The sequence below is a fragment of the Silurus aristotelis genome (assembly GCF_946808225.1).
Source record: "Silurus aristotelis genome assembly, chromosome: 12".
NCBI lineage: Eukaryota > Metazoa > Chordata > Actinopteri > Siluriformes > Siluridae > Silurus > Silurus aristotelis.
The window spans coordinates 30,539,721-30,561,840 of record NC_139585.1 but is presented as its reverse complement, the minus strand read 5'-3'; the positions used below and the strand labels follow the sequence as shown (position 1 = coordinate 30,561,840).

Sequence of the window (22,120 nt, the reverse complement as noted above, 5' to 3'; positions counted from 1 at the left end):
ACATCAACAGACCTGTACACACCTCACCTCAACTCTACACACATCAACAGACCTGTACACACCTCACCTCAACTCTACACACATCAACAGACCTGTACACACCTCACCACAACTCTACACACATCAACAGACCTGTACACACCTCACCTCAACTCTACACACATCAACAGACCTGTACACACCTCACCACAACTCTACACACATCAACAGACCTGTACACACCTCACCTCAACTCTACACACATCAACAGACCTGTACACACCTCACCACAAATCTACACACATCAACAGACCTGTACACACCTCACCACAACTCTACACACATCAACAGACCTGTACACACCTCACCACAACTCTACACACATCAACAGACATGTACACACCTCACCTTAACTCTACACACATCAACAGACCTGTACACACCTCACCTCAACTCTACACACATCAACAGACCTGTACACACCTCACCACAACTCTACACACATCAACAGACCTGTACACACCTCACCTCAACTCTACACACATCAACAGACCTGTACACACCTCACCTCAACTCTACACACATCAACAGACCTGTACACACCTCACCTCAACTCTACACACATCAACAGACCTGTACACACCTCACCACAACTCTACACACATCAACAGACCTGTACACACCTCACCTCAACTCTATACACATCAACAGACCTGTACACACCTCACCAAAACTATGCACACATCAACAGACCTGTACACATCTCACCTCAACTCTACACACATCAACAGACCTGTACACACCTCACCAAAACTATGCACACATCAACAGACCTGTACACACCTCACCTCAACTCTACACACATCAACAGACCTGTACACACCTCACCACAACTCTACACACATCAACAGACCTGTACACACCTCACCTCAACTCTACACACATCAACAGACCTGAACACACCTCACCTCAACTCTACACACATCAACAGACCTGTACACACCTCACCACAACTCTACACACATCAACAGACCTGTACACACCTCACCACAACTCTACACACATCAACAGACCTGTACACACCTCACCTCAACTCTACACACATCAACAGACCTGTACACACCTCACCTCAACTCTACACACATCAACAGACCTGTACACACCTCACCACAACTCTACACACATCAACAGACCTGTACACACCTCACCTCAACTCTACACACATCAACAGACCTGTACACACCTCACCAAAACTATGCACACATCAACAGACCTGTACACATCTCACCTCAACTCTACACACATCAACAGACCTGTACACAACTCACCACAACTCTACACACATCAACAGACCTGTACACACCTCACCAAAACTATGCACACATCAACAGACCTGTACACACCTCACCTCAACTCTACACACATCAACAGACCTGTACACACCTCACCACAACTCTACACACATCAACAGACCTGTACACACCTCACCTCAACTCTACACACATCAACAGACCTGTACACACCTCACCTCAACTCTACACACATCAACAGACCTGTACACACCTCACCTCAACTCTACACACATCAACAGACCTGTACACACCTCACCACAACTCTACACACATCAACAGACCTGTACACACCTCACCTCAACTCTATACACATCAACAGACCTGTACACACCTCACCTCAACAGACCTGTACACACCTCACCAAAACTATGCACACATCAACAGACCTGTACACACCTCACCTCAACTCTACACACATTAACAGACCTGTACACACCTCACCACAACTCTACACACATCAACAGACCTGTACACACCTCACCTCAACAGACCTGTACACACCTCACCTCAACTCTACACACATCAACAGACCTGTACAGACCTCACCTCAACTCTACACACATCAACAGACCTGTACACACCTCACCTCAACTCTACACACATCAACAGACCTGTACACACCTCACCACAACTCTACACACATCAACAGACCTGTACACACCTCACCTCAACTCTACACACATCAACAGACCTGTACACACCTCACCAAAACTATGCACACATCAACAGACCTGTACACACCTCACCTCAACTCTACACACATCAACAGACCTGTACACACCTCACCACAACTCTACACACATCAACAGACCTGTACACACCTCACCTCAACTCTATACACATCAACAGACCTGTACACACCTCACCTCAACAGACCTGTACACACCTCACCAAAACTATGCACACATCAACAGACCTGTACACACCTCACCTCAACTCTACACACATTAACAGACCTGTACACACCTCACCACAACTCTACACACATCAACAGACCTGTACACACCTCACCTCAACAGACCTGTACACACCTCACCTCAACTCTACACACATCAACAGACCTGTACACACCTCACCTCAACTCTACACACATCAACAGACCTGTACACACCTCACCTCAACTCTACACACATCAACAGACCTGTACACAACTCACCTCAACTCTACACACATCAACAGACCTGTACACACCTCACCTCAACTCTACACACATCAACAGACCTGTACAGACCTCACCTCAACTCTACACACATCAACAGACCTGTACACACCTCACCACAACTCTACACACATCAACAGACCTGTACACACCTCACCTCAACTCTACACACATCAACAGACCTGTACACACCTCACCAAAACTATGCACACATCAACAGACCTGTACACATCTCACCTCAACTCTACACACATCAACAGACCTGTACACACCTCACCAAAACTATGCACACATCAACAGACCTGTACACACCTCACCTCAACTCTACACACATCAACAGACCTGTACACACCTCACCACAACTCTACACACATCAACAGACCTGTACACACCTCACCTCAACTCTACACACATCAACAGACCTGAACACACCTCACCTCAACTCTACACACATCAACAGACCTGTACACACCTCACCACAACTCTACACACATCAACAGACCTGTACACACCTCACCTCAACTCTACACACATCAACAGACCTGTACACACCTCACCTCAACTCTACACACATCAACAGACCTGTACACACCTCACCACAACTCTACACACATCAACAGACCTGTACACACCTCACCTCAACTCTACACACATCAACAGACCTGTACACACCTCACCTCAACTCTACACACATCAACAGACCTGTACACACCTCACCACAACTCTACACACATCAACAGACCTGTACACACCTCACCTCAACTCTACACACATCAACAGACCTGTACACACCTCACCTCAACTCTACACACATCAACAGACCTGTACACACCTCACCACAACTCTACACACATCAACAGACCTGTACACACCTCACCACAACTCTACACACATCAACAGACCTGTACACACCTCACCACAACTCTACACACATCAACAGACCTGTACACACCTCACCTCAACTCTACACACATCAACAGACCTGTACACACCTCACCTCAACTCTACACACATCAACAGACCTGTACACACCTCACCAAAACTATGCACACATCAACAGACCTGTACACATCTCACCTCAACTCTACACACATCAACAGACCTGTACACACCTCACCACAACTCTACACACATCAACAGACCTGTACACACCTCACCAAAACTATGCACACATCAACAGACCTGTACACACCTCACCTCAACTCTACACACATCAACAGACCTGTACACACCTCACCACAACTCTACACACATCAACAGACCTGTACACACCTCACCTCAACTCTACACACATCAACAGACCTGTACACACCTCACCTCAACTCTACACACATCAACAGACCTGTACACACCTCACCACAACTCTACACACATCAACAGACCTGTACACACCTCACCACAACTCTACACACATCAACAGACCTGTACACACCTCACCACAACTCTACACACATCAACAGACCTGTACACACCTCACCTCAACTCTACACACATCAACAGACCTGTACACACCTCACCTCAACTCTACACACATCAACAGACCTGTACACACCTCACCACAACTCTACACACATCAACAGACCTGTACACACCTCACCACAACTCTACACACATCAACAGACCTGTACACACCTCACCTCAACTCTACACACATCAACAGACCTGTACACACCTCACCTCAACTCTACACACATCAACAGACCTGTACACACCTCACCTCAACTCTACACACATCAACAGACCTGTACACACCTCACCAAAACTATGCACACATCAACAGACCTGTACACATCTCACCTCAACTCTACACACATCAACAGACCTGTACACACCTCACCACAACTCTACACACATCAACAGACCTGTACACACCTCACCAAAACTATGCACACATCAACAGACCTGTACACACCTCACCTCAACTCTACACACATCAACAGACCTGTACACACCTCACCACAACTCTACACACATCAACAGACCTGTACACACCTCACCTCAACTCTACACACATCAACAGACCTGTACACACCTCACCTCAACTCTACACACATCAACAGACCTGTACACACCTCACCACAACTCTACACACATCAACAGACCTGTACACACCTCACCTCAACTCTACACACATCAACAGACCTGTACACACCTCACCTCAACAGACCTGTACACACCTCACCAAAACTATGCACACATCAACAGACCTGTACACACCTCACCTCAACTCTACACACATTAACAGACCTGTACACACCTCACCACAACTCTACACACATCAACAGACCTGTACACACCTCACCTCAACTCTACACACATCAACAGACCTGTACACACCTCACCTCAACTCTACACACATCAACAGACCTGTACACACCTCACCACAACTCTACACACATCAACAGACCTGTACACACCTCACCTCAACTCTACACACATCAACAGACCTGTACACACCTCACCACAAATCTACACACATCAACAGACCTGTACACACCTCACCACAACTCTACACACATCAACAGACCTGTACACACCTCACCACAACTCTACACACATCAACAGACATGTACACACCTCACCTTAACTCTACACACATCAACAGACCTGTACACACCTCACCTCAACTCTACACACATCAACAGACCTGTACACACCTCACCACAACTCTACACACATCAACAGACCTGTACACACCTCACCTCAACTCTACACACATCAACAGACCTGTACACACCTCACCTCAACTCTACACACATCAACAGACCTGTACACACCTCACCTCAACTCTACACACATCAACAGACCTGTACACACCTCACCACAACTCTACACACATCAACAGACCTGTACACACCTCACCTCAACTCTATACACATCAACAGACCTGTACACACCTCACCAAAACTATGCACACATCAACAGACCTGTACACATCTCACCTCAACTCTACACACATCAACAGACCTGTACACACCTCACCAAAACTATGCACACATCAACAGACCTGTACACACCTCACCTCAACTCTACACACATCAACAGACCTGTACACACCTCACCACAACTCTACACACATCAACAGACCTGTACACACCTCACCTCAACTCTACACACATCAACAGACCTGAACACACCTCACCTCAACTCTACACACATCAACAGACCTGTACACACCTCACCACAACTCTACACACATCAACAGACCTGTACACACCTCACCACAACTCTACACACATCAACAGACCTGTACACACCTCACCTCAACTCTACACACATCAACAGACCTGTACACACCTCACCTCAACTCTACACACATCAACAGACCTGTACACACCTCACCACAACTCTACACACATCAACAGACCTGTACACACCTCACCTCAACTCTACACACATCAACAGACCTGTACACACCTCACCAAAACTATGCACACATCAACAGACCTGTACACATCTCACCTCAACTCTACACACATGAACAGACCTGTACACAACTCACCACAACTCTACACACATCAACAGACCTGTACACACCTCACCAAAACTATGCACACATCAACAGACCTGTACACACCTCACCTCAACTCTACACACATCAACAGACCTGTACACACCTCACCACAACTCTAGACACATCAACAGACCTGTACACACCTCACCTCAACTCTACACACATTAACAGACCTGTACACACCTCACCACAACTCTACACACATCAACAGACCTGTACACACCTCACCTCAACAGACCTGTACACACCTCACCAAAACTATGCACACATCAACAGACCTGTACACACCTCACCTCAACTCTACACACATTAACAGACCTGTACACACCTCACCACAACTCTACACACATCAACAGACCTGTACACACCTCACCTCAACAGACCTGTACACACCTCACCTCAACTCTACACACATCAACAGACCTGTACACACCTCACCTCAACTCTACACACATCAACAGACCTGTACACACCTCACCTCAACTCTACACACATCAACAGACCTGTACACAACTCACCTCAACTCTACACACATCAACAGACCTGTACACACCTCACCTCAACTCTACACACATCAACAGACCTGTACAGACCTCACCTCAACTCTACACACATCAACAGACCTGTACACACCTCACCACAACTCTACACACATCAACAGACCTGTACACACCTCACCTCAACTCTACACACATCAACAGACCTGTACACACCTCACCAAAACTATGCACACATCAACAGACCTGTACACATCTCACCTCAACTCTACACACATCAACAGACCTGTACACACCTCACCAAAACTATGCACACATCAACAGACCTGTACACACCTCACCTCAACTCTACACACATCAACAGACCTGTACACACCTCACCACAACTCTACACACATCAACAGACCTGTACACACCTCACCTCAACTCTACACACATCAACAGACCTGAACACACCTCACCTCAACTCTACACACATCAACAGACCTGTACACACCTCACCACAACTCTACACACATCAACAGACCTGTACACACCTCACCTCAACTCTACACACATCAACAGACCTGTACACACCTCACCTCAACTCTACACACATCAACAGACCTGTACACACCTCACCACAACTCTACACACATCAACAGACCTGTACACACCTCACCACAACTCTACACACATCAACAGACCTGTACACACCTCACCACAACTCTACACACATCAACAGACCTGTACGTGCCTCGCCACATCTCTACACATAGCAACAGACCTGTACACACCTCACCACAACTCTACACACATCAACAGACCTGTACACACCTCACCTCAACTCTACACACATCAACAGACCTGTACACACCTCACCTCAACTCTACACACGTCAACAGACCTGTACACACCTCACCTCAACTCTACACACGTCAACAGACCTGTACACATCTCACCTCAACTCTACACACGTCAACAGACCTGTACACATCTCACCTCAACTCTACACACGTCAACAGACCTGTACACACCTCACCTTAACTCTACACACATCAACAGACCTGTACACAACTCACCTCAACTCTACACACATCAACAGACCTGTACACACCTCACCTTAACTCTACACACATCAACAGACCTGTACACAACTCACCTCAACTCTACACACATCAACAGACCTGTACACACCTCACCTTAACTCTACACACATCAACAGACCTGTACACAACTCACCTCAACTCTACACACATCAACAGACCTGTACACACCTCACCTTAACTCTACACACATCAACAGACCTGTACACAACTCACCTCAACTCTACACACATCAACAGACCTGTACACACCTCACCAAAACTCTACACACATCAACAGACCTGTACACACCTCACAACAACTTTACACACATCAACAGACCTGTACACATCTCACCTCAACTCTACACACATCAACAGACCTTTACGTGCCTCGCCACATCTCTACACATAGCAACAGACCTGTACACACCTCACCACAACTCTACACACGTCAACAGACCTGTACACATCTCACCTCAACTCTACACACGTCAACAGACCTGTACACACCTCACCTCAACTCTACACACATCAACAGACCTGTACGTGCCTCACTACATCTCTACACACATCAAAAGACCTGTACACATCTCACCTCAACTCTACACACATCAACAGACCTGTACACACCTCACTACATCTCTACACACATCAAAAGACCTGTACACATCTCACCTCAACTCTACACACATCAACAGACCTGTACACACCTCACCTTAACTCTACACACATCAACAGACCTGTACACACCTCACCACAACTCTACACACATCAACAGACCTGTACACATCTCACCTCAACTCTACACACGTCAACAGACCTGTACACACCTCACCTCAACTCTACACACATCAACAGACCTGTACGTGCCTCACTACATCTCTACACACATCAAAAGACCTGTACACATCTCACCTCAACTCTACACACATCAACAGACCTGTACGTGCCTCACTACATCTCTACACACATCAAAAGACCTGTACACATCTCACCTCAACTCTACACACATCAACAGACCTGTACACACCTCACCTTAACTCTACACACATCAACAGACCTGTACACACCTCACCACAACTCTACACACATCAACAGACCTGTACACACCTCACCACATCTCTACACACATCAACAGACCTGTACACACCTCACCTCAACTCTACACACATCAACAGACCTGAACACACCTCACCTCAACTCTACACACATCAACAGACCTGTACACACCTCACCACAACTCTACACACATCAACAGACCTGAACACACCTCACCTCAACTCTACACACATCAACAGACCTGTACACAACTCACCACAACTCTACACACATCAACAGACCTGTACACACCTCACCAAAACTATGCACACATCAACAGACCTGTACACATCTCACCTCAACTCTACACACATCAACAGACCTGTACACACCTCACCACAACTATGCACACATCAACAGACCTGTACACACCTCACCTCAACTCTACACACATCAACAGACCTGTACACACCTCACCACAACTCTACACACATCAACAGACCTGTACACATCTCACCTCAACTCTACACACATCAACAGACCTGTACACACCTCACCTCAACTCTACACACATCAACAGACCTGTACACACCTCACCAAAACTATGCACACATCAACAGACCTGTACACATCTCACCTCAACTCTACACACATCAACAGACCTGTACACAACTCACCTCAACTCTACATACATCAACAGACCTGTACACACCTCACCAAAACTATGCACACATCAACAGACCTGTACACACCTCACCTCAACTCTACACACATCAACAGACCTGTACACACCTCACCACAACTCTACACACATCAAGAGACCTGTACACACCTCACCACAACTATGCACACATCAACAGACCTGTACACACCTCACCACAACTATGCACACATCAACAGACCTGTACACACCTCACCACAACTCTACACACATCAACAGACCTGTACACACCTCACCACAACTCTACACACATCAACAGATCTGTACACACCTCACCTCAACTCTACACACATCAACAGACCTGTACACACCTCACCTCAACTCTACACACGTCAACAGACCTGTTCACACCTCACCTCAACTCTACACACGTCAACAGACCTGTACACATCTCACCTCAACTCTACACACATCAACAGACCTGTACACACCTCACCTTAACTCTACACACGTCAACAGACCTGTACACAACTCACCTCAACTCTACACACATCAACAGACCTGTACACACCTCACCTTAACTCTACACACATCAACAGACCTGTACACAACTCACCTCAACTCTACACACATCAACAGACCTGTACACACCTCACCAAAACTATGCACACATCAACAGACCTGTACACACCTCACCTCAACTCTACACACATCAACAGACCTGTACACACCTCACCACAACTCTACACACATCAACAGACCTGTACACACCTCACCTCAACTCTACACACATCAACAGACCTGTACACACCTCACCAAAACTCTACACACATCAACAGACCTGTACACACCTCTCCACAACTCTACACACATCAACAGACCTGTACACATCTCACCTCAACTCTACACACATCAACAGACCTGTACACACCTCACTACATCTCTACACACATCAAAAGACCTGTACACATCTCACCTCAACTCTACACACATCAACAGACCTGTACACACCTCACCTTAACTCTACACACATCAACAGACCTGTACACACCTCACCTCAACTCTACACACATCAACAGACCTGTACACACCTCACCAAAACTCTACACACATCAACAGACCTGTACACACCTCTCCACAACTCTACACACATCAACAGACCTGTACACATCTCACCTCAACTCTACACACATCAACAGACCTGTACGTGCCTCGCCACATCTCTACACATAGCAACAGACCTGTACACACCTCACCACAACTCTACACACGTCAACAGACCTGTACACATCTCACCTCAACTCTACACACGTCAACAGACCTGTACACACCTCACCTCAACTCTACACACATCAACAGACCTGTACGTGCCTCACTACATCTCTACACACATCAAAAGACCTGTACACATCTCACCTCAACTCTACACACATCAACAGACCTGTACACACCTCACCTTAACTCTACACACATCAACAGACCTGTACACACCTCACCACAACTCTACACACATCAACAGACCTGTACACACCTCACCACATCTCTACACACATCAACAGACCTGTACACATCTCACCTCAACTCTACACACATCAACAGACCTGTACACACCTCACCACAACTCTACACACATCAACAGACCTGTACACACCTCACCACATCTCTACACACATCAACAGACCTGTACACACCTCACCTCAACTCTACACACATCAACAGACCTGAACACACCTCACCTCAACTCTACACACATCAACAGACCTGTACACACCTCACCACAACTCTACACACATCAACAGACCTGAACACACCTCACCTCAACTCTACACACATCAACAGACCTGTACACACCTCACCACAACTCTACACACATCAACAGACCTGAACACACCTCACCTCAACTCTACACACATCAACAGACCTGAATATGGTATATGATATGCATTGCATTTTGTGTGTGTGTGTGTGTGTGTTTGTGTGTGTGTGTGTGTGTGTGTGTGTGTTAAAAGAATGAGTGTGAAAATATGCATCCTTTCTGAGAATAGCCCCCTTGATGTGGAAGAGATGTTTTTGTCCTGACTGATCCCAACAGCAAATATGTCTGGAACAGAACTTCAGTCTCCATATTGGAGCTGACTGGAGTTTGAAACATAAAAACTCTGGACCAGGCTCTGAACATTTGCTACAGAAATTAATTTACATGTACAAATATATATTGAACCTTCTAAAAAATACAATAGACTAATGTTACATTCCATTTGCTGATAAATCTTTTATTTTTATTTTATTTTTGTCGAGTACTTCTATGTCTGGCAGGCACAATGATAATCTAAATGAACAAATATCAGCAGCATTGTAGAGCCTAAAAGCTAGCAGAGATGCCTGCAGGGTGAATTAATGATGAAGGCACCATATTCAAAATGTAATTTAAAGTCAGGTGGAAGATGCAGTTGCAATTTCATAACCCTTAGGGTTGTGTTTTTAATTTAATAAAGGATTTTATAGTAATACACATTTATTTATTTTTTATTTCAGTGTATTTTTTCCTCATAGTAATTGATATAAGCAGTCTCAAGAGAAATGTAAATTTACCTGAAGAGCTGTTCCCATGCTCAGATACTCCTGCTGACAGATGTTTATTCACAAGTAAAATACAGGAAATAAAGTAGAGAGGAAAATGGATAGGTGCTTGATTTCATTTTTGTATGATTGCACTTTAAGTTGCAAATTAACCTTTTTTATTTTATTGTTTTCAGAAATGCAAACTGCCAAAAACCTCTTACTCTGTTTGAACCGAGACGCGCTGCGAGGATGGATAGAGGGAAACCAAAAGCACAGTAAAAGTTCTTGATGTCATCAGTGCCCAAGGTCATGAAGGCTCTTAGGTAAAACATAGGATCCAATTTCTTCTCCTTTGGAAATACACAGATAAAGAGGTGGATAGAGAACAGCTGGCCACTGGCAAAGATCAGCAGATGAATAAAGGCTTGTTTAAGTTAATTTTTTCAACAGAAACCACATATATATACGTTCAGTTCTGTAGAAAAACCAGAGTGGAAAGGAAAGCATGGAAAGAGAGAACAGACGAGAGAAAGCAGTAGCTGCAGTTGCTGCTTTTTACCGAGGGTTTGATCCTAAAGAGTACCTCAAGTACAATTACACACCTCCACGAGCGGACTTCAGCCGAAGTGACAGCATCGTACCGTGGAAGCTTAACTGCCTCCATAAGGCTTTTAATGAAGGTGAGATGATGTGTGTGTTTTTATAAATATATAATTTGTAAATTCTCTTCTGCTTTACAGAAAATAAAGAAGGAGTAGAATGACAAAGAACATCTCTTATCTGAATTTACCCATTAGGGACAGTGTGTTGTTTATTATATTATATTATATTTTATTATACAGGTGTTACGTTATATAACTTTAGACATAGCTCTTTCCTCTGTGTGAAATGAGACACTACAGAAATAGATGTGAGTTAAACTTATTATAGAACAAACAGCTTGTGTATTTATTCTTCCCAGATGCCATTAAAGGAGACATTCTGGTAGATGTTGGTTCTGGTCCAACTCTATATCAGGTGATGAGTGGCTGTGAGCATTTTAATCGAGTCATATTATCTGATTTTTTGGAAGTAAATCGAAATGAATTAAACAAATGGATCAAAGATGGAGAGAGCAACTTTGATTGGACTCCATACCTGCAACATGTGTGTGAGCTGGAGGGACGCAGGTGAGACGGACTCAGAGCTAGTCTCTCTCATTATATCTAATGTGCTTGTGTTAAATAATATTAATTCTCGGGACGGTCAATGATACTGATACTAATCAAATATACAGCATTAAACAATCATTTCATAACATATTGAGTTCAGAAGTTTCTCTTATATTCTAATAAAAAACAGCTTGTTTTTTTATTATAATATTAAGTTTAACTGTTTTGTCAATGTTCTAACTAGTTTTCTGACAACGAGAAAGAGCTGCTCAATAAAACATAAAACTGTATTTACACTGAAATTTAACCCTTATTACAATTTAGCTTTTATTTTAACTCTATATTACTACATAGACTTGTGAGTGAGGGGCGTCACTGATCAGAGTCTCTCAATAAGAAGTTAAATGAATGTGCTGTGAATCATTTAAATATATACAACTAAATTTAAAGACATCTAAAGAGAATTTGCTACTAAAATCTATAGCAAGCATTTTTTTTTTCCTAAAATAAATATTTCTTGGCAGTAGGGTGATTATAGTTAGTAAATATTTTGTGATCAGTTTTTATGTAGCTGTAATAATAACTGTAATGTTACAAAACACACAATCACATGAATAATCCTGATGTTATGATGCAGTTCCTCAGCGTGGCAAGTGAAAGCAGCAAGACTTCGCTCAGTGGTGACTGACGTTTTTCCTGTTAACGTTCACGACCCGAACCCATTTCCACCCAGATCTCTGCCTGCCTCTGGCGCTGACTGCCTCGTGTCCTCATTCTGCCTTGAAAGTGTAAGTCCTGATATTTCCTCGTTCACTGATGCTCTATGCAATCTGTCCTGCCTCCTGCGTAATGGGGGTCATCTCCTGCTCATTGGAGCTCTGGGGGAGAGCTTTTACATGGCAGCTCCTGATGTACGGATCCCTGTTGTGCCACTTGATGAGGCTCAGGTCTGTTCGAGTCTGAGCGCCAGTGGATTCGATCTCTTGCAGCTCAGTGTGTATCGATTAACTCCAGATATGCTGGTCGGAGTGGATGATGTCAAAGGCGTGTTCTTCGCTAAAGCCAGGAAACCATAAAATAATCAGCTTTGAGTAAATGTATTTATGCACTGGATGTGAAAAATTATAAACCTTTGAAATGTCTGATCTAAACCAAGAAAATTGTCAAATCTACATTTAGAATTGCAGGTTTGATTGATGAGGCTATTTTTTGTTTTTTGGCTTCGATTGACTGAAAGTTATTTCTGTGCCATTGAATAAATTTTGCCTTCAACCTGAAATGTTTATTTTCTTTTTTAAGTAATAAAGACATTTTTATTTCATAGTTTCAAATAGCAGCCACTGGGATGTTTCCTTTAGAAATCTTGAAATATTCCTGTTTGCTCATGTAAAGTCCTTGCAGATTTCTGACAGGCCTGTACTTCATCATCATCATCATCATCATCATCATCATCTATAACATAATAAACTATCATACACAATGGTACAGTCCTGTTCAGATTACATGCAGATAACCCTAGAGCTGAACCTGAACCTAACATTCAAGTGTTGTTTATTAACCTGTGGATTCCTGCTGAAAGCTGATTGGTTGATGGAAGCAGTGTTATTGAGTCATGATCTTAGCCCCGCCTCCTATGGTTATGTTGAAATAAATGTCACTTTCGCAGGTGCTGTTTGTGTAAATTAAACTTCACAATCTGTGACGTCACACGTAAGATAATATTCTACTTACAGGATAACTAGACTTACAATACTATATAAACGAATACATAAACGTTCATTTTTCTGTATTGAACCGCTGTATTTAAGCGTCACAACAATCATGCCAATGTTTACTCATAAAAAACAACCTGAAATAAACCAATTTTTTTTTTGCTTTCTGAACTTTATTTTGATAGGTATAAACCGGATCTAAACGGTCACGTGACCATGTGTTTCCAGTCCAGGTTGGGGTTGGAGTATTTTTATTAGCTCTTTAGAAACAGATCTTTCTGTATTGTTGATTATTAAATACTAGGAGTTTATAGAGTGTTTAAGTGCAGGTCATGTCGCAGTGTGTAGTTCTACAGACTCGATTAGCCTCCGTGCTACAGGCTTTAATTCACACCGTAGTTGCGGAAATGTGCAAACTGCTCCGGGAAAGATCCGAATTCATCCTGAACCTGCGGCTTCCTCAGGAACTGGACGAGAAACAGAAGCTGAAGAAAGTGGTTCAGACGGAAACTGAGCAGAAAATGGTGAGACTTTCTCTTTAATGTGGAAAATGATGTTCAGTACACCAAAATGGCCGCTAATCAGTTGAACCGATTCAACGAACCGACTCATAAACACAATGGTGATTCTTCAGAGCTCGAAACTCTTTAGTAGAAAATATTAAAGATTTCATTTAAATAATTATTGTAATATTAAAGCATTATTTATTCATAAAACACAGAAATCTCACCATGTTTTAACTCTTCAATGTTTTGATCCAGGACCTGGCGAAAGTCTAGGGTTAAAGGGTTAAAGACTGAGAAAAAATAATCTCAGAATTCCACCTTGATATCAGAGTTCTCTTTTTATCAGTTAATGTGCGACTTTAAGTCTTCAATAAAACACACTCATTACAACAAGTGTTTGTTTGTTTTTTGGCAGAAACAGTTTGCATTAGTTATGGAGGTTTTAGGGAACGAGGCTTTGGGTAAAATCATCAGACTTGTAGAGGACAAGAAGTTCCTGCTGGACCTGGAGTGCAAAACATTCTCAGGGAAAAGAGCAAAACGGCCAGGAAGCATCCTGAACATTCTCTCAGCTGAAGGACCGGGTGTGTATTTGCTGCTGCACTTGTATTGTGTGTACACACACACACACACACACACACACACACACACACACACCCCTTTGCGACCTTAAACATTTTCAATTAATTAAACCTTCAAACTACAGCAGGGGTTTTAAACTCAGGCCCTTGGGCCAAATCTAATGTGTATTAGAGCTGCCCGCCAGTATACAGCATATACACCGCTAATACTACAAATAACAGAATGCTTTGTTCGTGTGTTGGCTCGTCAGTCGAGACGGCTAAGAAACTCGGCGCTGAATTTACCCGGTGATTTACCGACTTTAAAGCCCAGAAATGCAGATTTGATCTGCTCAGTAATCCGTTTGTGGTTGACGAGGAAATCGCACTAACCAACCTCCAAATGGAACTGATTGAACTCCAGTGTAGAGACACGCTCAAGTCAAAGTACGACTCTGTGGGTGCTGCACAGTTTCCATGTTTCCTCCCTGACACACTGCTCCAACGCCGTGCCCAAGCTGCTCAAACGCTCTCTATGTTCAGCAGCACATATCTGTGTGAGTAACTGTTCTCTTTGATGAAGATGAACAAAACATTACTCAGGAGTCTCACTGATGAACATCATCATCTTCAGGATCTCCTTAGCTCAGAGCCTAAACCCCAGACATGATGCACGTGCATATAAGAAGAGATGCAGAAATCTGACTTCAACCTTCTTCTTCTTCTTTCAGCTGCTCCCATTAGGGATCATCCGTCTCCATCCCCCCCTGTCCTCTACATCTGCCTCTTTCACACCAACTACCTGCATGTCTTCCCGCACCACATCCATAAACCTCCTCCTTAAACTTCCTCTTTTTCCCCTTCCTGGTGGCTCCATCCTCAGCATTCTCCTACTGATATACCCCATGTCCCTCCTCTGCACATGTCCAAACCATCTCAATCTCACCTCCCTCACCCATGGGCGTAAATTTCATTTAACAGTAGGGGGGACAATAAATATAAAATTTCTCATGAGCAATTTTTGAAGGGGACACAAATAATAGTCAAATTGTACTTATAAAGACACAGTGTCCCCACAGTGAAACACTTTCACTGCAGCATGGAGACTTATTGGAGCGTTATTATGGTTATTGTTAAAGTTTTCTCAGGTTCAATGACGAAGCAAAACAAGGAATTAAAAAAAGGTTTAACATTTTATTTAATTGATTAACACTTAATAACAGAATAGAAATTGATTATAAAAATACAGTGGAGTCAGTTTGGACGTAGCACAGCGCTCATTTAGTAAATGCACAGATAAACAATATGCTAATTGTGTGTTAATGTTAAATTAACATTATACCAAGTCGTCCCAAATAAAACAGTGCATGGGAAACGGCTTTGGTGTGTTAGCTGCAGTGCACTAGTACATTAGTTGCAGTGTTAGCTGCAGTGCACTAGTACATTAGTTGCAGTGTTAGCTGCAGTGCACTAGTACATTAGTTGCAGTGTTAGCTGCAGTGCACTAGTACATTAGTTGCAGTGTTAGCTGCAGTGCACTAGTACATTAGTTGCAGTGTTAGCTGCAGTGCACTAGTACATTAGTTGCAGTGTTAGCTGCAGTGCACTATGCTACAAGATATTGTAAACAAGCTAACGTTCACTAGATAAGTGATATTTTAATCACTAATAGAGCAGATTCATGGAAAATTACATGCTAATCAGCATTTTTGCCGCAACTAATTTATGAATGAATCTGCATCTACTACATTAAAGAGAATCGCTTTATTTAAAGTGAATAAAATACCCTAGTTCATTGAGTTAAACATTAATTGAGCTGCAGACACACACCTGACTCGTGTGTGTAGAGTAGGTGAGATGAACGCACACCTGACTCGTGTGTGTAGTGAAGGTGAGATGAACACACACCTGACTCGTGTGTGTAGAGTAGGTGAGATGAACACACACCTGACTCGTGTGTGTGTAGAGAAGGTGAGATGAACACACACCTGACTCGTGTGTGTAGAGAAGGTGAGATGAACACACACCTGACTCGTGTGTGTAGAGAAGGTGAGATGAACACACACCTGTCTCGTGTGTGTAGAGTAGGTGAGATGAACACACACCTGACTCGTGTGTGTGTAGAGAAGGTGAGATGAACACACACCTGACTCGTGTGTGTGTAGAGAAGGTGAGATGAACACACACCTGACTCGTGTGTGTAGAGAAGGTGAGATGAACACACACCTGACTCGTGTGTGTAGAGAAGGTGAGATGAACACACACCTGACTTGTGTGTGTAGAGTAGGTGAGATGAACACACACCTGACTCGTGTGTGTGTAGAGAAGGTGAGATGAACACACACCTGACTCGTGTGTGTAGAGAAGGTGAGATGAACACACACCTGACTCGTGTGTGTAGAGAAGGTGAGATGAACACACACCTGACTCGGAAGGCATGTCCCCCCTGGGATTCTCCATCAACATTCTTAAAGCAAATGTGGTGCTCTTCCTCGGCATGAAACCATACTGTTGCTCACAGATGGTCACCTCTTCTCTCAGCCTGGCTTCCACTACTCTTTCCCATAACTTCATGGTGTGACTGATCAACTTAATTCCCCTGTAGTTACTGCAGGTCTGCACATCTCCCTTATGCTTAAAGATCAGTACCAGCACACTCCTTCTCCATTCCTCAGGCATCTTCTCACCTTCCAGAATCCTGTTAAACAATCTGGTTAAAAACTCCACTGCCATCTCTCCTAAACATCTCCACGCTTCTACCGGTATGTCATCTGGTCCAACCGACTTTCCATTCTTCATCCTCTTAATCGCTGCTCTCACTTCCTCCTTACTAATCCTATCTACATCCTGCTTCTCCAACTCCACCTCCTCCAACCTTCTCTCTCTCTGATTTTCCTCATTCATCAGCTGCTCAAAATACTCCCTCCATCTTCTCAACACACTCTCCTCACTAGTCAACACATTTCCATCTCCATCCTTTATTGCTCTAACTTGCAGTACATCCTTCCCAGCTCGGTCCCTCTGCTTGGCCAATCGGTATAAATCCTTTTCTCCTTTCTTAGTGTCCAACCTCTTTGAAAAAGATTTGAAAGATTGCCTTTTTTTAATTAAAGAAAATAATTATTAATTTTTGGTTGTTTTGTTGTTGGCCTGTGAAAAAAGATTTACATTATAAAGGAATTCGAAAGTCGAGAGAGAGAGAGAGAGAGAGAGAGAGAGAGAGAGAGAGACATAATAAGAAACAAATACCACTGATGTGTGTTATTTCAAATTTAATTTTTCATGTGTTTATAATATTAAACTTTGGTTGTTCCAGATTCAATGTTTATGCAAAACTAAAGTTTGTTTTCATATGAAAAGGTTAAACATTACACATCTGGAGAGACGGAAAACATGCACAATTGCAGTACATTTTTTTAAGAAATATTGAGTTTGGCCCGCGATTTCGTCCCAGTTTTTATTTTGGCCCACTGTGAATTTGAGTTTGACACCCCTGAACTACAGCTACTGTTCAGTCTAGGGTTAGGGTTAGGGTTAACCCTAACCCTATGTGCTCATCTGTGGTCATGGTGTGTGTGTGTGTGTGTGTGTGTGTGTGTGTGTGATTCTGATCTCTGGAGTGTATTATATTTCTGCAGCCGTTTTTGTAACAGTAAATCACTGTAACGCTGTAATTTGCCTTATTACATCATTAGAGTTCCCATTAAAAGGGTTCCTGGCTGGGATTTGGTCTGGATGTTGACTATCAGTGTAAATGTACACAATAGCCAGCAGCAATCTTCAGCATCGGAGTTGAGTTTCCTTCTGTACCATGTTTCTGATCAGTTCCACTCAGTGATTTATAATTGTATTTCTTCAAATTTCAGAAGAGGAACATTCCTATGATGGCTGTGGTAAAAGCTCTGAGACACGAGGAAGACTTGGGGTAGGTGATGTTATAAGTAAATATTAAAACATCTCCTTTAGTGAAGTATATAAGAATATTAAAATAATCAAACTGAACCAAAATCTTCTACCAAATGTACTGAAGTTCCAGGAACAATGGTCATCTTCATTCTCATGTACATGATGAAATTCACACCCACACACATTTACACCCACAAGAGTGTACCCTAGTAATTCTAGTAAGAAGTGATCTGAGTTCTAGTGGTTAAGGCATTGGATTTAGGATCAGAAGGCCACACTAGGGTCAGGCTGCTGCTCCCGGGCCCCTGAGCAAGGCCCTTAAGCTCATAGCTGGTCAGTTGTATGAATGAGGTAAATGTGAGTGGCTCTGGATAAGGATCTCTGCCAAATACCTTAAATGCATGTTGACTCGTTTTCTTTCTTTCTATTCTGTCATTAAATTGAGTGAAATAAAGGAATTGGTTTTGACTGAAAGTTTTGGTTGGTGCTCTAGAGCCCTGATCTTGAGATCTACATGAGGATGTGTTTCAGGATCAGAACATCTGCTGAATGCTGTAACGTCATAAACAGTTTCAGCTCCACACAATGTTCCACAGATAAGAGAGAAGTAAAGTGTGTAGATTACAGGATCTGTAACAGTCACATCAGTTCCTCTCAGAAATCCAACTGCTTCATCAGATATTTCACTTCACAGAAATTTCCGGCAAATATATACACAAACATCATGAGGAGAACATATTCTTCCATCACCATCTGCTTTTTCTCATGCACACAACGAGCTCACTGGCGACATACCATCTGTGTGTGTGTGCTTGTGCACGTGTGTGTGTGTGCACGTGTGTGTGTGTGCAGTCTCCATGTTCTTCAGATCATGAGATGAGTAGCTGAGCAACAACAGTGAGTGTGTGTATGTGCCTGTAATTGTTTGTTTCAGGCTGCGGAACCGGTGGAACCTCAGCGTCCTGAATCTCCTCTTACACTCGCTGTGACGATTAAAGACGAACTCGGGAACATTAACCTGAACTCCATTATCTCAGGTGAGGTTTCTCAGAGTTTCTCCTCAAACACACCAAAGCACATTTATTTGTAGTAGTAATAATAATATTAAAGAATAAAGTAAATGCTGTATAAATAAGTTTGTTGTTTTTTTTTATAATGAAATAAAACCCGAGTCTGTCTGTGTTTTTACATATCACCTAGACGTGTCGTCTGAGGAAGTGAGAACTGAAGCAGAGCTCGGAGAAGATCATCAGGGATCCTGTAGCTTTGGTGAACATTCGTTTGTTTGTAGTGTGTGTGGTAGAACGTTTCTGTCCAGGAGCGGCCTCAGGTCACACCAGCAGGTTCATAGTGGAGAGAAACCCTTCAGCTGCGTGCTCTGTGAAAAAAACTTCTCTCACAAGCAGAGCTTGGTAGATCACCAACGCGTTCACACCGCAGAAAAATCATTCCGATGCGAAGAGTGCGGTAAATGCTTCGGGAAGGCGGCACACCTCAGGACGCACGCGGCCGTGCACAGTGGTGAGAAGCCCTTCGCCTGTGACGTTTGTGGCAAGAAGTTCAGCATTTCGCAAAACCTGACCCGGCACCAGCACACTCACACGGGTCAGAAGAACTTCCCCTGTGCCGTCTGTGGCAAGAGCTTCACCCGAGCGAAAACGCTGATCACGCACCAGCTCATCCACACCGGCCAGAAGCCGCACTCTTGCATGGAATGTGGACGAGCCTTTAGACACCTGGTGAACCTGCGCAACCACGAGCGCATTCACACGGACCTGCGGCCGTACTCCTGCGACCTGTGCGGGAAGACGTTCCGCCACACGGTGAACCTCAAGATCCATAAGCGCATTCATACCGGCGAGAAGCCGTTCACCTGCAAAGAGTGCGGAAAGAGCTTCAGCCAGCAGAGCAGCCTGGTCTCTCACAGCCGCACGCATTCAGACCTGAAACCGTTCGGCTGTAGCTACTGCACAAAGCGCTTCAACAACACCAACAGCCTGAAGCTGCATGAACGCACACACACGGGCGAGAAACCGTACAGCTGTGAAGTTTGTGGGAAATGCTTCAGTCAGGGTAGTCACCTGCGCACACACAAGCGCCACATCCACGGGGGGGGCAAACAGTACATATGTGACAAGTGCGGAAAACGCTACTCCGATCCACGCAATCTCAAAATGCACAAGTGTGTGTACGCGTCAATGTAGTCGCCGTTTCTGCTTTAAATATAACGACGTTTACAAAAGAAAAAAAGCTGGTCACTTTATTTCACTTTATTTCACCTTTATTGCTTCTGGGATCCTTCTCAAGACTCGAACATGTTGGAATTCTCCAATAAACACGATACAGCGCAACTAATAAAACCTTTTCTGACCCTACAGTCATGTGTAGTCTTTTCTGGTCTAATATGTGACTACACTGTGCAATATGCTGTATAAAGCTTCTTTCCACTGTATGTAT

The 22,120-nt window shown here is 43.7% G+C and overlaps 2 protein-coding genes and 1 long non-coding RNA gene across 4 annotated transcripts; 2 read left to right on the top strand and 1 right to left on the bottom strand.

Annotated features, from left to right (window-relative positions):
* Positions 1–11,490: 11,490 nt before the first annotated feature.
* Positions 11,491–14,671, bottom strand: LOC310734393. Its single transcript, XR_014536036.1, has 2 exons — positions 14,539–14,671; positions 11,491–14,035 (listed from the first exon to the last, which is right to left on the bottom strand). It is a non-coding gene; the product is annotated as an uncharacterized lncRNA (long non-coding RNA).
* On the top strand, positions 12,334–14,546 carry pnmt (phenylethanolamine N-methyltransferase; the record flags this gene model as incomplete). Its single annotated transcript, XM_083556313.1, has 3 exons — positions 12,334–12,508; positions 12,790–12,997; positions 13,617–14,546. The coding sequence occupies 3 exons, from the start codon at positions 12,334–12,336 to the stop codon at positions 14,053–14,055; spliced, it is 822 nt and encodes a 273-aa protein (XP_083412439.1). The 3' UTR covers positions 14,056–14,546.
* LOC310734384 (uncharacterized protein) lies at positions 14,621–22,040 on the top strand. 2 transcript variants are annotated; one of them, XM_083556298.1, is made up of 6 exons: positions 14,621–14,689; positions 14,877–15,215; positions 15,613–15,781; positions 19,624–19,682; positions 20,598–20,700; positions 20,864–22,040. In XM_083556298.1, exons 2-6 carry the CDS (start codon positions 15,024–15,026, stop codon positions 21,865–21,867), a joined length of 1,527 nt encoding a protein of 508 aa, XP_083412424.1. In that variant the 5' UTR covers positions 14,621–14,689; positions 14,877–15,023; the 3' UTR covers positions 21,868–22,040. The 2 variants fall into 2 exon arrangements, with proteins under 2 accessions (XP_083412424.1, XP_083412425.1); XM_083556299.1 differs by lacking the exon at positions 14,621–14,689 and having other exon boundaries at positions 14,884–15,215; positions 15,619–15,781.
* Positions 22,041–22,120: the final 80 nt, after the last annotated feature.

Excerpts from the sequence above, each read along its gene's own strand:
- LOC310734384 (XM_083556298.1), top strand. The coding sequence starts at position 15,024 with ATGTCGCAGTGTGTAGTTCTACAGACTCGATTAGCCTCCGTGCTACAG. Across the intron at positions 19,683-20,597 it reads AGACACGAGGAAGACTTGGG|GCTGCGGAACCGGTGGAACC; the intron begins GTAGGTGATGTT and ends TGTTTGTTTCAG. Across the intron at positions 20,701-20,863 it reads CCTGAACTCCATTATCTCAG|ACGTGTCGTCTGAGGAAGTG; the intron begins GTGAGGTTTCTC and ends CATATCACCTAG.